Genomic DNA, 15,694 nt, shown 5'->3' with positions numbered 1-15,694 from the left:
TCATTGTACTTTCCAAATAATGCTATAAAAGGGAGCAAGGCAAGTTAAAAACCTGTCCTCTTTCTTGCTTGTATGGAATCTTGCAAAATTTTAATATATACCTTGTTTTTATGAAACCCTGAAATGTAACTGTTCAGCTTCTTAAAATATTTTCCCAAAATAGGTAAGGCCTACAAGTTCTCACCCTGATATACTAATGAAATACAAACAAGAGTTGAGACTGCTAGATTTTTGATTCTGGTATTTTTAGTTTAGTTTTATTATTTGATTAATCTCCCAGTTGCCAGTTATGTTTCATCAGAACTGGCAGAACAGAGGCCTGTACAAGGAAAAGTGAAAGAAGAGGAGGAGGAGGAGGAGGAGGAGGCGGCAGCATAGCAGCTAAGGAGAGGTTAAACCACCAATTCTCTAAGTGATGCCATTGTACTATTACAGTGATGGGGGAGGGGTCAGGCCATCCTGATTTGGCGATGGTGTGCCTCCTATTGTCTGGCCAAGGCAATTCTAACCCATTGATGAAGCTGCCACCCCAAAGGGACCCCAAAGGAATCCAACAAACTTTCAACAAGACATGGGTCAGAATGATGATCTTACTCAATCCTGTTGGTGGACCAGAGTCCCCAAAGGAGATATTTTGATTAGGGGGGTTTTGTAAGGGGTCAGGTTCAATAAGAAGGGATTTAGCAGACTGTATGGGGAGACTGACAAGCTTACAGAGGGTAAGATAATTTAGTTAGGAAAGTGTCCCATCTTCCACGTAAGATTTCAAAGGGATGCAGCAACAGGATCAATTGAAATAAGAGGAGCAAGTAGTCTCTTTTGCTCTTCTCCCATGTCTAGATTCTAGATCCTAGTCTGAGGATCCTTCCCATTTGCTAAGGCCACAGCTTCCAACTTCTATCTACTGCCTGGGCTGGAAAATACTTTCCAGAAGATAGGTCCAATCCAACACTGCCCCTGATCTTTCAGCCGGGTTAGTTTTATTTCCTTTGCTAATAAGGGAACAAGATTCATCTTGGGGGAAGACCCAACTTCTTTTCCCAGCAACAGCAAAGCCAACCAATCTCATATTTGCCAAGTCATTTCCAACCTCAACAAAATGAAGTAAGATTTCTTTTTTAAAAAAATTTCTTTAACATGACTCCCTGGCGATTGGTGGCCCTTACTCAAAAGGAAAATATATACCCAGATTCTAGTCTGCTCAGCCTCCATTGAAATCGATGCGCTGGGCCAGACTTCGGACCCAAAGAGCCCGCTTCGCTGCAGCTCTCCTTTTTAAACTGAGACCCATCATTCCGGGGCTGCAAGGAAGCGGCTTGAAAGAAGTAGGCCTCGCTTTTCCCAAGCAGCCCGGACGGAGCGGGGGTTCCTCTTACCAACAAAAAGACCCCGGATGTTCTGAGTCAGCCGCTGCCAAGAGCCGAGGCCCCCCAATACTTTCCGAGCCCCCGGGAGAGCAGTTGGCACAGACCACCCAGCAGGCGACAGAGGCGCTGCTCAGGAGCCGCCTCAGCCAGAGACTCCCGATCTTCTTTTCGCTCCCCCAAGTTCAGAGAGAGCAGCGCTACCGCCCGCTCCTGGTTTTGCCTGCCCGGGCGGGGGAAAGGGGCCGCTCACTCGCCGCCCCGTCCGCCTCTCCAAAGATTCAGGGGAGTCCTGGGCGGAGGGAGAGGTCGCGAAGCCCACCAGGGAAAGGGTGAGTCTGGAGGCGACCCGGGACGTCTCCGGCTGTTTCGGGAGCGAAGTGCGAGGGAAGCCGCCGGCCCAGGCAGGACCCTGGGGCGGCGGGGGTCAGCTCTGAGCGTAGTCGGGGTGGGGGCGGGCCTGGGTCTGAGAGAGGAGCGCCGAGGAAAGCAACGGGAGCTGGAAGCCAGGACCGCCACTCAAAGCAAGTTTCTATACTTTTAACCTCGAGAGCGAGAGATGGCACCGCGGGCTCGGCTCGTTTGTGGGTGGGATGGAAGATGCCCCCCCTCAGAAGGAACAGACACCGAGCCGTTCAAAACCTCTCCCCGCTGCCAAGGAAACGGGGGTGGGGGCTTTTCTGCTGACCTCACTGAGGGACTGACTGCCCAGGCCGGTTTGAACGCTCAGGTCCCAAATTCCCGCGTGAATAAGAGAAACGGGAGGGGCGCTTCAGCTGACCTCGGATTCTTCCCTTGGGCGCCGGACTAGAACTCTGACCCGCTGACTTCCCGGGTCTTGCAACCGGTTTTCCTTTCCTTCCTGCATCTGGGCTTTGCCTGCACAGAGATCTCACCTGCTTACCCCTCCCCTCAAACTCACCCACCCACCCACCCTCCATTGCCTCAAGGGCCATTTGCCCAGGGAAACGGATTTGGGGCTCTCCCTATTAAAGCTCTGGACCCTGTTGAGCTCCGTTGGTTTCCACGACCTCCTTTCGCTAGAATGCCCCGGAATGGAGCGTCGTCTGAACGCGCGAGATCAGATTTTAGGCCTCTCTGGGGAAACAACCCATACCCGACCCTGGTTCTCTGGACGAAGTGGGGGATGCTTGACCTGAGGGACGGCTGCTTTCTGACGGGGAGGACTGCGGGGCGGAGAACCCGAATGGAAGCAGGTTCGATTGGAGGTCAGCGCGAGGGGGCTCAGCAAGCGTTATTTCCGAGAATGAATATTCCCGGGGCCTACCCAGAGATAAAAGCAGGCAGCTTCTCCAATCCCAGGGGGCCTGGGAGCCTAGCTAGAAAGTTGGAAGTGTCAGAAGTGAGCCTCCATCTCTAGTCAGGAAAAGGTGCGCACACATATATACACACGCACGTGTTTGTGTATGTGTGTATTTCCGCAGCTTTTCCTGGCTAGAGAGGGAGGCTTAGAATTCGCAGTTAAAACTTGTGAGTGAGAAAAAAAGAACAAGAGACTGGCACTTAAAGTATACACGTGTGTGTGTTTCCGCACCTTTTCCTTGGTTAGAAGGGCAGGTTTAGAACTGGTACTTAAAATTCTCTCTCCCTCCCTCCCTCCCTCGGTCATAGTTTGAATAGAGTACATAACTGGGGTTTGGCCCGCTGTTCCTCCGTCCTTTCCTCGCATTTGGTACCACCTGCGCCCAGGCGGGCTAAGGCGGGACAGGTCCCACCTCAATGCCCTAGCAGCGGTTTAACCTAACAGCTGCTCCTAGGCTCTCGGAGGAGGAAGCCCTACCAGCCCACCCAACCGCCTCTTTCTTCCCCTCCTTCCAACAACTTCCGAGCCGAATCCACTCGCCGGGGGCCAGGGAGAAACGCCTCCTGCGACTCGCCTTCCGCGTGCCCTTCGCTCGGGCTGGCGCGGGAGGGAAACGGCGCTACTTCGGCAACCGGGACTAAGTATTCTGGGCTTTTCCTGCCTGCTTGGAAACGGCGGTCTCAGTCACTCAGGCCACTCTTTCGCCCGGAGCAAACACGATCCGAGCGGGGCCGTTGGCAAAAAAAAAAAAAAAGCCTGTGGTGGGGACGCGTTTCGGTAGATTTTTGTTTTTCGGCTGGAAGTTAAAAGGCGAAGCTATTTCAACCTCCCGGTCTAATTCTCCCCCTCTCGCCGGGAATATTAACGCCTTTCAATAAACTGATCCCTCCTCTCCCACTTCTCCCCCTGCAGAACCCAGCCAGACGTCTCGAAACCAGCCCACCCGCTCAGTTCTGTATTATAAAATCTGACGTTTTCTTCCATTATCTATTGTAATATAAAACAACGTACTCTAAACGGATGGATAAAGAGATAGAAGATGTGTACTGGCTGTACTCAAATCATCAGATTAGTTATGGGCCCTTAATACTATTTGGGGGCGAAGTGCTCGAGGCAGGACATTTCTCCAGCCGCATCCCCCACCCCAATTAAGTCAGATTCCTGTGTCAGAAAGGCGTTTGCATAAACTCTGCTTACGCCACCCAGTTCACTTTGTCTGTTAAAGTCCTAGTAGATCCATTCTGATGATGTGCTAAAACTTAATGGATCTTTCAGACGATTAGCATGCTATCTTTATCTGCTTGGGCACTTTCTTACGGAATTCAGTTTATTGTTGGAATCCAGAAAACGCTTCAATCCAGAAAGCTGCTTAATCCTGTTGCACGGCTAGTAAGCTTAAGAAAAAGCTTGCAGATCTTAATACCTTTCAAGCTCCAATAATTCAGATCTCAGCCGAACGTCCCGACTTTTTTTCCGTTCAAAGGACGACCTCAAAAGGAGGAAAGCGGGCAAATGCTTTTACGTTTGAGTATTGAAAAGTAGTTACAGATGTATCAGAAGTACCCCCCCAGTGGAGTTTTGTGTTGTATTATTCCAAACCACCCGATGTATGTATAAAATATGCTTGCAAGGTATTAATCTTTACCCTTGTTGTTCTAATATTAAATTCTAGCCCATTCCCCCTTCTGTTTAATTTACCCCTGAACGGAGAAGTTTGGAAAGCTAAAGAGCCATGATTCTGGAGTGTGTGTCTGTGGCGGGGGTGGGGAATACCTTGCTGACTTTTATGGTATTTAAAATAGTAAAATAGCACTTTAATTCTTCCACCGGTGAAGAAATTCACTCCGTGCGAACTGACAATTTGCTTAAAGATTGAGTTTAGCACGCATCATTGTTAACTTGGTGATCAGTACGATTCTTTTTCCTGGACTCAGCCTGATCCCCAATTCCCAAGTATCTCGGACATCTTTGGAGGTTTCACTGCAGCCGAAAAAGACAGCCCGGCCCAATTGGGTGACGGGCGATCGCCGAACATCGCTCGAGGCGGGGGCTCCTCGGCACCCTCCGGCAGATCAGCCCCCAAAAAAAGAAAAAGATCGAAGACAGCGGATCAAGGTAAATGGTGCAGTGGCTGGACGTCTCGGGAGTGAGGACATCAGCCTGTGGTTCCTTCAGGGAAGCAAAGTTTGACCGGTCCAAAAAGGCGGCGGCGATTTGGAATCTCCCGCAGTTCGCTCCAGTTTGATTAGACTCGGGGTTGCGAAACTCCAGCGGGAGTTTTACTGCGAGGTGATCAGCTGCCCCAGACCGTTTCCCTGAAACTCATTCCAGTCACTACCCGAGGTGTTTGTTTCTCTGGGGGGACGGGGGGGGGGGATCAGCTCAAACAACCTCGCCTACGACTTGACAGTTACCCCGACATCCTGGAGAGAAAAGCTCGGCAAACGAGCTCAGTGCCTCCTTGGCTTGGAAGGCAGCGAAACTGCGCGAGTCTTGGTGGGTTTCTTCTAAGTCAGTAAACTTCAGGCCCCGGGTCTTGGCCGCGGAAGACCCTCTCTCTTTTTCTTTCTCTCTCTCTCTCTCTCACACACACACACGCACACCCGGCCGTGGGCTAGAGCTACGCTTAAGGGCCCCAAGCCATGGGGAGAAATCCTGGTGGGGAATGGTCTCGGCTGGGCTTCGCAGCTTCAGCTCAGTCGAAACTGTTTCGCTCTTGTGTTTATTTAACCGAAGTCCTTGATTGGAGCAGTTTCCAGGCGAAGCTCAAGACGCGCTCTGCACGTGCTCCGAGGGGCGAAACTTTCGGGTCCTTATCGGCGCGACGGAAGCTTGCAGGGAGAGCTCACCAAGTTTGCCTCAAGGAGAGCTCCGAAGTTCAGACCAGCTGAACCTGAATGCGAAGGGGGGGGTCTCGTTGGGTCGATCCCGAAGCGTGGCCGACTGCCAGAGGCACCACCGGGGCCCGCTTTACCTCAGGCAGCAGCGCTTTTCTTTCGTCCCGCGTTCGCCAACCTTTCCGTGTGAGGAAGGCGCCGAAGTTCCCGCTGGGCCAAAAAGAGAACCAGCGCTGCGCATCCTCTTTCTCGCCTCAGAAGTGAAGAGGCAGGAGATCGGCAGGAAAGTCCCGCGTCCCACAGAGGAAAACCCTCCCACCCACCCTCCGCAACCTGTGGCGGAACTATTCGGGGCTGTGGAGGAACCAGAGCCAGCCAGCAAACGCGCCATCCGCAGCTGGAGAATCTAGGAAGGCGGGGAACGGGAGAAGCACTAAGGCGGCTCTCAAGCATTTGGAGGGGGCGTGAACTCCCCCCTCTTGATGGGACCACCCCCTTCTTTGCCTGGAGGCACCTTCGCTTGGGCTTTTCCTCAAGGCAGGGTCTCTCGAGGCGTTTACCATTTACAAACACCCCCGCTAGCTTCTGGACACCCGCCTCAAGAGCGGCTCGTTCAACAGGGGTTAATTTGAACCTGGATGCCAAGAGGTTACTCGGACAGTTACCCAGCGCTAACCAGGCTTCTTCGTAGTATGGGGGCCCTCCTTACACGTGCCATTCCTTGCCCCCCCCTCCCCGCACAGAATCCCCTTTTGCCCTGGGCTCCTTTGCTAAGGGAGAAGCAAATGCCACCTATACGTCTAGCGGCCCTCGCCTTCCTTTTTCCTGCAAAGAAGAGGAGGCGCTCCGCAAAGAAACCTGCAGAGTTTCCCATCCCCTCTCTTGGGTTTCCAAGCCTGCTTGCTGCCCTTGACATGGGCAACTGAGGAAGGCCGCGCCATCCCATTAGCCTTGCACACTGCAGGGTGGAGAAAGGGCGAGGGAGGGTCCATCTCCTCTAAGCTTCCACTCTGGCCAGGAAGAATTGGTTTCTTTGGTACTTTCCCACCCACTTCTACTCTGACCAGGCTGCGGAGAGCCATCCCTCTGGCTCTAGATGGCTCAACTGTTCCTGCTGCATTTCCTAATAAAGCAGAATAGGTCTGGATCCTCTGGTCTCCATACAGTTGCCAAGCAAGGGCAATCTTAACCTGATGACTGCCTGGTCCAGTGCAGGTTGATCCTCTGGAAGTTTAATGGGAAAACCGAGGTCTCTCCAGCAGGCCCTTTCCCAGCCAAAGCAAGAAGAGAGCAAAAGAGAATGGCAACTTCCTCCTCTTTTTCACCACGGCACTGCTTCCAAAGAAATAGGTGCAGAGACGCCTCCAACCAACCACTTCTTCTGATAGGAAGTCCTGCATAGCAACGATGTCCAGATATCTCCGCAACCTGATCACTCCCACTGGAATGCACTATCTAGGCTTAGCTAGCCAAAGGATGCCAAGATTTGGCAGCAGCTTCCTGTTCCTTTTTATGCTCTTTGGCTTCTTTTGGGTGGATGGCTTGAAAGAGTATTTGAGCCACTGTGCCAATTAAATGATTCTCTCCCCCAGCCCCCATCTTACAGCTAAGGGGAAATGGTCAGTGAACAAGAAGAGATATTTTTTTCGTGCTCTTTCCCTAGGATACTAGTTTATTCTCTTAAATATCTGAGAAACCCAAGAAGTGAAAACAGAGGTGAAGAAACATAAATCAGCCTAACTTTATTCACACATGTTGCCCACAATACCGAACAAGCTTATTAGGAATCCAGCATTGCTTCCTCTCCAAGTCCTTAAGGAAAGATTACAAATTCCATATCACCCTGCAAAATATTCCAACTCTGTGCTGCCATCTAAAAGTGTTCCTGTTTTTTATAGGCCGGATTTGGCAGCTCTACATAATGAAATGCATTTTCCAGCAGAGAATGTATTGGCTACCTTGTGAATTTATGAATTTATCTCATGAATTTATATCTCACAGGTGGTTGCTTATGTCACATCGGAAAGGAGACTACACTCAGTTAATCTTTGGAGAACTCAAGGCTACTGAATAAGTAATGGCAAGGCTGGGCCCACTACAGAATTTGCAAAAGGACTGAGTTAAATATAATAATGGTTAGGCCACTTCTGGTGATGGGTTGTTGCAGCCAAGAAGCCATAGATGAACCCATATACCAACTTGAAAAGCGAGCACACAATGGACACAAACTCACCATAGATCATGAAGAGATTTGAAACTTGGAGGTAGGCAAAACTCAGCTTTCTCCCAGAAATATAAGAAGAAAAATAAAAAAGGAACAATCTGGATGAAACAGCCTAACTATGGCACAGGTGGTTATTATGTTTGTATGAATGTAATATTCAAGCCAGCACTAAACAAGGGGAACTAAGATCCTAACCTAATTGAGAAAGCCAAGCATGATAGGTGTCACAAGTGTGAGATTTCACTCATGATTAATCCACAACTCGGGAGTTATAGTTTATTTTTTTAAAAAAAACAGATAAATAGAAAGTATAAAATAGTTGACAACAGATTCTAAGCAGTGGTGGAATTCAAATTTTTTTTTACTACCGGTTCTGTGGGCGTGGCAGGGGAAGAATACTATAAAATCTCCCCACTCCTGGGGAAAGGTTACTGCAAAGTCCCCACTCCCTCCCTACCCCACTAACCTGCTTTCCAGCTCCATTCTCCTGTGCAGGGCAACAAAAGAAGATCCAACCAATCAGCTGGGAGTCAGGAGACAGAGAATAGATGGGGGCGGGGCCAGTTAGAGGTGGTCTTTGCTGGTTCTCTGAAACTACTCAAAATTTCCGCTACCAGTTCTCCAGAACTGGTCAGGACCTGCTGAATCCCACCTCTGATTCTAAGGCTGGGAAAGGTGTAAGGACAGGGAAGAAGAGAATGACCAGCAGCAAGATGGATGGATGGATGGATGGATGGATGGATGGATGGATGGATGGATGGATGGAATTTGCTTATATAGTGGCAATGAGTGTACCCACCATTGAATGACTTGGAAAAACAGGAAAATATTGCCATGGGGCTGAGGGGGAGGGGAAATGCATCTCTGTGGTTGCTAAAAGTTGAAAACAACCTGATGGCACATAATCAAAAACATGAAAAAAAGGGCACGCTGAAGAAATAGAAGTAAGAGAATATAACCAAAGAAGAATACAAAGTGGTCTTTAGAAACATAAGAACTTTCTCCAAAAGCTAACATTCAGAAAGTAAAGCCAAAGAGTATAAGTACTCTCAAGGAAAATGTGGTGGAACAGTACAGGTAGTCCTCGACTTACAACAGTTCATTTAGTGATTGTTTGAAGTTACAACGGCACTGAAAAAGTGAGTTATGACCGTTTTGCACACTTATGACAGTTGCAGCATCCCTAAGGTCACGTGATCAAAATTCAGATTCTTGGCACTTATATTTATGACTGTTGCAGTGTCTTGGGGTCATGTGATCACCTTTTGTGACTTTCAATGGGGTCAATGGGGGAAGCCATATTCACTTAACAACTGTGTTACTAACTTAACAACCGTAATGTTGTCAAGCTTAAAAACTGTGGCAAGAAAGCTTGTAAAATGGGACAAAATTCACCTAGCTTCTCATTAGCAACATGAGTGCTGGACTCAATTGTGGTTGTAAATTGGGGACTAGCTGTAATTGGTAATGATTAGAACACAGGACTTCTTAACTTCTGTTGTGCATCTGTGGTTTCCCAAGAGGGAAATGAAGCTCTAAATCACAATGGTTGGGCTAATGAGAGAAAGAGGGCCTGGAGTTTAGGGCAGACAATGACAGGATAAAAAGGAATTTAGCTAATTTAAGTGAATTCAGTCTCTAGCGCCTGACGGATTACATCCTAGCTTGCTGAAGGAATTAATAATTACAGAAATATTCTGGATAAAGTTCGACTCCTGGAGAATTGGTGAACACTGTTGGTGAGCTAACCTTATCCTTATCTTCAAAAAGGGGAAGAAGAAAGACCCAGAAAAGACAGATCTATTTGTCTATACTAGGCCGATCTAACTGGCAGCCCGTGGGCTGGATGTGTCACACACACACCCCAGCTCTGCAAAGGCAAACAAACATCATGATACGTTATGATACGTCACATGACACGATCAAGTTTGACACCCGTGGTCTATACTATACTACAGTCTATTATACTGGGCAAGGTCTTTGAAAAGATGTCCAAGTAGCATGCTTGTAAACACTTGAATAAGCATGTGGCTATGAACATGGAGTAGCTGCAGACCAATTGTACCAAATTAATGCTCTCTCTTTGATAGAGCTACTTAGAGTAGATCGGGGAATGCTATAGATATAATATATCTGGAATTCCCCCAAGGTTTTGACAGTGTCACATGACCATTTGCCTTCTATCTGGTGATGGAGAAAACAGAAGGAGATGTAAGTATGTAGAAACAATAGAACTTATGCTGTATATAAAGTTTCCTTTTGTGTGTGACTTATTGTGACTTCATGATTGGGTACCACTGTCTTCTTCCTAGATGTAGCCAAGATGCGCTCAATCTTCTCTGCAGCCCTAGAATTTCATGAAGATCTCCCACTCAATTACCACTTGATTTAACTCTGCTTATGTTTTTGAGATCAGCCAAGGTGCAACCATCTAACTGTGCTGACAGGGCTTATATATAATTAAATATTCCAAGCATTTAATTTAAATCAAAGATCAAGGGAAGCAAGGAAAGGATAGCAATAGCAACAGCACTTAGACTTATATATTGCCCTATGGTGTTTTGCAGCCCTCTCTAAGCAATTTCCAGAGTCAGCATATGGCCCCCAACAATCTGAGTTCTCATTTTACCAACTTTGGAAGGTGTCATGCCCCTGTCGGAATCTGATTCCGAGGGGGAGACTGAGCAGCTGACAGGGAGTGGGAGTGTGGCTCCGTTGGCTGTGGAAGAAACTGGGGAAGGGCACAGTCCAGCTGGGTAGAGCAGGGGAGAGGTCGAGCAAGGCAGAGGGAATTCAGAGGAAAGATCCAGGCCCACCCCTTCTTCTTCTAGGGCATGCAGGGAGGAATGGAGAAGGGAGCAACGTGAGTTGTGTGGCTTACAGGGGAGGAAAGGGCCCCAATTCCCTTCGTTAGCTGCAGCTGGGAACACAGTGTTTAAAAAGGGAATATGCGTACAGCAACTTGTTGGAAACAAATCGTGTATTATCTTGTTTTATCAAGGCTTATCTGGGTTCCTGGCGTCTTCCCAACTGCGTGTGTTTTGTTGGCCTTTGAAATCTGCAATTCCTTATCCTGCACTATCCAGTTAATTGCAGCAGCGTGGTTTGTGTGGATTTTTATTTACAGTTTGTATGTACTTTGTATTCGGACTGAATTTTCTCTACTTAAAGACTGTTCTTGGGAGAGTTTTTTTCTCCAGCCAAAGGTAACTGGACATTGGGGGCAAAGTTGGAGGTATTAAAGGGACTTTTCTTACTTATGTGACTGTGTTGCCTTTGTGCCACCTTGAGTCAGCCAAGATCAAACTCCTGGCAGTGTGCACACACATTTCAGGGCAACTCCTCAAACCAGGACATGAAGCCAGATTATCATTAAAGAAGACTATGAAATTGCATCTTTGTACAGGTCTTCTTGTAGGGGGAGACACTGTCTTTTTAAACAGGCAAAAAATACAAGCTGTCCCTCAACGTATGACTGGTCACTCAGTGACTCCCGAAAAGCTACTTGAGATATGGTTTTGGAATTCTGACATGCCTTTCCTCTCATGTGACCACATTCGGGTGCTCAGCAGCTGGCCTGTATTTATAGCTGTTGTAGCACCCCCATGGTCATGCAACTGTGATTTTCAAGGGTTTTGCTGGAAACGGTCATTTACTTCCAGTTTCTAGCAAAGAAACATAGCAAACAAGGGATTCACTGAACAACTATGGACTTTGCTTTACAACCAGTACATTTGGTTAATGACCACCATGAAAAAGGTCATAAAATTTGCTCCAGCCATATGACTTATGGCCAATAATAGCCAGGCTCAATTACAGGCATAAGTTGAGGACTTCAGCTGTTCTTTAAGCTGTACCTTGAAAGGCAGAGTAAAGATTGCCTAAATTTAGAACAAAAAACTAAATAAAGACAGTGTATTACAGGTAGTCCTCAACTTATGACTAAAGTTGAGCCCAAAATTTATATTGCTAAGCGAAAAATTTGTTAAGTGAGTTTTTGCCCCATTTTACGACTTTTCTTGCCACCTTTGTTAAGGGAATCGCTGCAGTTGTTAAATTAGTAACACTGTTGTTAAGTGAGTCTGGCTTTCCTATTGACCTTGCTCGTCAGAAGGTCGCAAAATGTGATCATGTGATCCCCAGAACACTGCAGCCGTCATAAGCGTGAGTCAGCTGTCAAGCATCCGAATGTCAATCACGTAACATGGGAGTCCTGCAATGGTCATAAGTTTGGAAAATGATCATAAGTCGCTTTTTTCGCTGCCGCTGTCACTTTGAACCGTCACTAAGTGAACTAACTCTTGTAAGTCGAAGACTAACTGTCTAATTAGGGGAGAATATCAGGGAGGAATTCACTGACCCAAGAAGCCGACTGAAACTGCACATAGGAAAAGGGCTACCGGAGAGCCAAGGAATAAATAGAAGAAGCCTGTTTCCTGGTCAGTAGATTCTGTCCATTTCGCCATCACCAACCTCCATCAGTTCACCCCAAATTTCACCCATCTAGCTCTGCAGGAAGCTATTCGCCCACCTCTGGCACTAACCTCCCCTGAGTTGATTTAACTACTAATTGCAACCTTCTATTTTGTGGCTGCTGTTTTCACCCTTTACACCAGACAACCTCCCCAGCCCCCCTCCCCCCCCCAATGCCTCACAGCTGCTGTTTAATACCTTCAGCTGTTCTTCAAATGTTTACAGCTAAGGGAGCCAACCCTGTTGGCTTCCAGGGGCTTTTATCAATTCAGGGGGAAAAAAAGCCTCTTTTCCCAGCTAGGAGTTCCTCTCTATCAAACCCCAACGGCAGAGTTTCCTACAGATATTAGAGGCGTTTGACAGTGAGAACAATCAACCCGTGGTTGAATAGAAGTTGCCTTCAGAAGTTGTGGGAGCTTCATTAACTGGAGGCTTTCAAGAAGAGACTAGACTGCCATCTGTCTGGGATGGTGTAGGGCAGGGGTCTTCAAACTTGACAGCTTTTAGACTTGGGACTTCAACTCCCAGAATTCCTCCTCCAGTCATGTTAGCTCAGGAATTCTGGGCGTTGAAGTCCACAAGTCTTAAACTTGCCAAGTTGGAAGGTCCTTGGGGAAGGGTCTCCTGGCTTGGGCGGGGGTTGGACTAGATGACCTCTAACGTCCCTTCCAACTCTCGTTCATCCGAGTTTACCGAGACTCTGTCCAGTTTATGAATTGAGAAATACAGGATCGGGCTAAAAAAAAAAAAGACAGCTGCGAGCATCTTCCCTGTCCCGGGGGCTTCCACGGCCATCCAAACTGGCTTTTGGCGAAGGAGGAACCTCGAAGTTTGCGCCGGACACAATCTCGGTGTAGCAAAGCTCGCCCCTGAATCGGGAGCGGAGACAGCAGTCACAAACGGGCGCTGGGGGTTGAGAAGGGGCTGCGCTGGCAGCGCAAGACATGCCCCCCCTCTGTTCTGCCTCGCTGCAAACCTGGATCCCCAGCACCCCCAGATCCGGCAACAGAGCTGCAAAAGACTAAGATGTCCGAAGAGATCGCCCGGGTTTTTTTTTGGGGGGGGGGGGGTTCCTTCCCAGCCCTCCTTGTTTCTTCTTGGGTTTTCGCGCGGGTACCGACCCTTCCCTTCTCGCGTTTCTTTTTTTTCTCTCCCTAGCGCCCCTTGGCTGCTTTTCCTCGCTGGATTTCCCAGCTAAGCAGACGCGTGGAGACGGGGGGGAGGAGAGGGGAGGGCGGGCACGGCAACAAAACGGGCCGATCGTGGGTAGGCGGAGGAGGGAGAGGCGGATCTCGGGGAACCGCGAGGGGGTCAAGGCTAAAGTGATCTCTCGCAGCCTTTCTGTGGTTTAGCTTTAGAGTGAGACTAAGGGACCCGCGCCCCCTGCTGTCGGGGAAATGCAAGGACAGACAACGGCGCGGCAGGAAAGTGGATTAAAAACAAAGCATTTCTGTCCCAAAGAAAGCGAAAGAAGAAGGAACAAGAAGGAGAAGGAAGAGGAGGACAAGGGAGAAGGAAGAGAAAGAGGGAGAAGGAAGAAGAAAGAAGAGGAAGAAGGAGAAGTAGGGGGGGGAGGAGAAGAAGAAGAAGGAAGAAGACTTTATTGTCACTTTGAAAAACACTAATGAAATTTCGTCGCATATAGCTCTCAAAAGAGTCACCACCTCCAATATACACTACATAAACATGACAAAAGAAATACATTTACCCACGTATGTTATATGTCACAGAGAAACAACACAGTCTAGTTCGGATGAGAGTAGCTAGACCTTTTTTAAATCTTGTTTCTATCTGGAAGCAAGTTCAAACGAAATCAGCAAGAGCTAAGCTTCTGCTCTGGGACTTTGCTCTACTTCTGTCTCTTTGCAAAGCAAAGATAGTCTGTACCCCAGCATAAAAAAGTCCGGGCAATGCGATCCTCTGCACCCAGCCATAGAAAGAGCATAGCTGAGCCATTATTTCTCAATTTTCCTGCTTTGTGGAAAAATGCTGGCTGGCACTTTTAGAACTGTGTTTAGGAATCGGAGGGGAGGAGAGTTACCACTTCATAATTTAACTAATATGGGGGAAAACTGAAAGTTATTAAACAATAGAAATTAAAAATCTAAATAACCAAATAGCTTCCAAGCCACTTTTTAAAAAATTTAATATGTTGATGTTATTGCACTCAGCCTATAATAAGACCCAGAATGGTTGGAGCGGCCAAATTTTAGACGCTCTAAAGCTGAAAGATATTAATGTAGCGGTCCCTTTAGCAATTTGTTCAAGAAACCAAGAGCACATCTTTCCTGATACTAAAGCATCTGGCTTTGATAGAAATATTAAAAAACAAATGGGGATTTTTTTTCCCACTTTATAAAAACATTTTAAATCCAACTTTTCCCTATCTGCAAGGCCCAACCATTCTCTGTCCTGGATACAACGAGCTAAGCTTAAAATTAAACATTCTTCGCATATATACTCTGGAAAGTATGAATAGTAAATGGCGTATGGTAAAAGCAAACATTCTGTTTAAACTTACACCAATTTCATAATGTATTTAAATTGCAGGATTTCAGTATTTGTGGATTGTAGGACACATTTGCAGAATTTACTGAACAGGTAAAAAAAAATAACTATATTTTTCCAGAGATAGCTCTAACTTGCTTCCAAATTCAAAATGGTTTGCTCAAGTGCACCACTGAGTGATTCTAGAGTGTGTCACATATTATGAAACAATATTACTGGGCCTAGCTAACTGGGGTAGAGGGGGAGAAATTTATTCCTTTTCTACTGCTTGATAAACAACCTTGCTTTAATGTATTCCAGCATGTTGAAAGGTGTCAAAATGCCTTTCTTTCGAGGATTCGATTTTCCTGCTGGGAGAGCTCCAGCGCAAGGATATGGACAATTGCCTGAAAGCTGGATCTTTTTATTTTTCAGGAAAGTGGAGAACAGCTAGAAGTCTGCGTTCCTGGGCTAGCTAGCTTCCCATGGTAGGTCCCTGGTTTTTTAATACCCTTTTCTCCCTTTGTAAGTTGATTTTGTGTGAGTGTTTGTATTTGTGCCTAATGTTTCAAATCCTCTTTGAGTTTGTCTTTATTTCCGGCGGAGGGCAAACTCTGCGGGGTGGCCAGATTGTATTATTGGTTTTCTGTAATCTCTTTAGCTTTAAGATAGTTTTTCATATTTGTTCTTTGGCAATCTCCTGTCTGTCCCTTTTGTAATTTATATTTTGTGTCTTTTGTCTGTTTTGCTTATTTGGTATGTCCTGTGTTTGTAAGGGTTTTCTAAATTATCTTTTGTTTCCTTTTCCTATTTGTCTAGTTTTCTTAATTACTTAGGCTTTTGTCTATAGGGATTCTTTAATACTTTTTATTTGATTCCTTTTCCTATGTAAGTTTGTTTTCTGGCTGACCTGATGTTCCCCTTGGGCTTTTCCTCTTTTTTGTGACACTACTGCCTTCGTGAAATTCCCTTTCCACAAGCAAAA

The 15,694-nt window shown here is 47.0% G+C and overlaps 2 protein-coding genes and 1 long non-coding RNA gene across 11 annotated transcripts in view; 2 read left to right on the top strand and 1 right to left on the bottom strand.

Moving 5' to 3' along the window:
• The window catches only part of NFIB (nuclear factor I B), a 319,107-nt gene that overhangs the window by 240,766 nt on the left and 62,647 nt on the right, over window positions 1-15,694 (bottom strand). The window lies entirely within an intron of this gene.
• LOC113447925 (uncharacterized) lies at window positions 1,151-14,827 on the top strand. Of its 3 annotated transcripts, none has more exons than XR_015742157.1 (3): window positions 1,151-1,696; window positions 7,527-7,789; window positions 14,773-14,827. XR_015742157.1 is itself a non-coding variant. In XM_087926613.1 (2 exons), the coding sequence occupies exons 1-2, from the start codon at window positions 1,221-1,223 to the stop codon at window positions 7,597-7,599; spliced, it is 549 nt and encodes a 182-aa protein (XP_087782739.1). In that variant the 5' UTR covers window positions 1,151-1,220; the 3' UTR covers window positions 7,600-8,032. The 3 variants fall into 3 exon arrangements, 1 of the variants encoding a protein (XP_087782739.1); XR_015742158.1 differs by lacking the exon at window positions 14,773-14,827 and adding an exon at window positions 8,227-8,473; XM_087926613.1 differs by lacking the exon at window positions 14,773-14,827 and having other exon boundaries at window positions 7,527-8,032.
• On the top strand, window positions 1,708-4,151 carry LOC148127275 (uncharacterized). Its single transcript, XR_015742161.1, has 2 exons — window positions 1,708-2,593; window positions 3,601-4,151. It is a non-coding gene; the product is annotated as an uncharacterized LOC148127275 (long non-coding RNA).

This window comes from Pseudonaja textilis, chromosome 2 (assembly GCF_049901715.1).
Source record: "Pseudonaja textilis isolate UNSWEBS1 chromosome 2, rPseTex1.2, whole genome shotgun sequence".
Classification (NCBI taxonomy): Eukaryota; Metazoa; Chordata; class Lepidosauria; order Squamata; family Elapidae; genus Pseudonaja; species Pseudonaja textilis.
The sequence above is the reverse complement of the archived record's forward strand: the minus strand, read 5'-3'. Positions and strand labels throughout refer to the sequence as shown.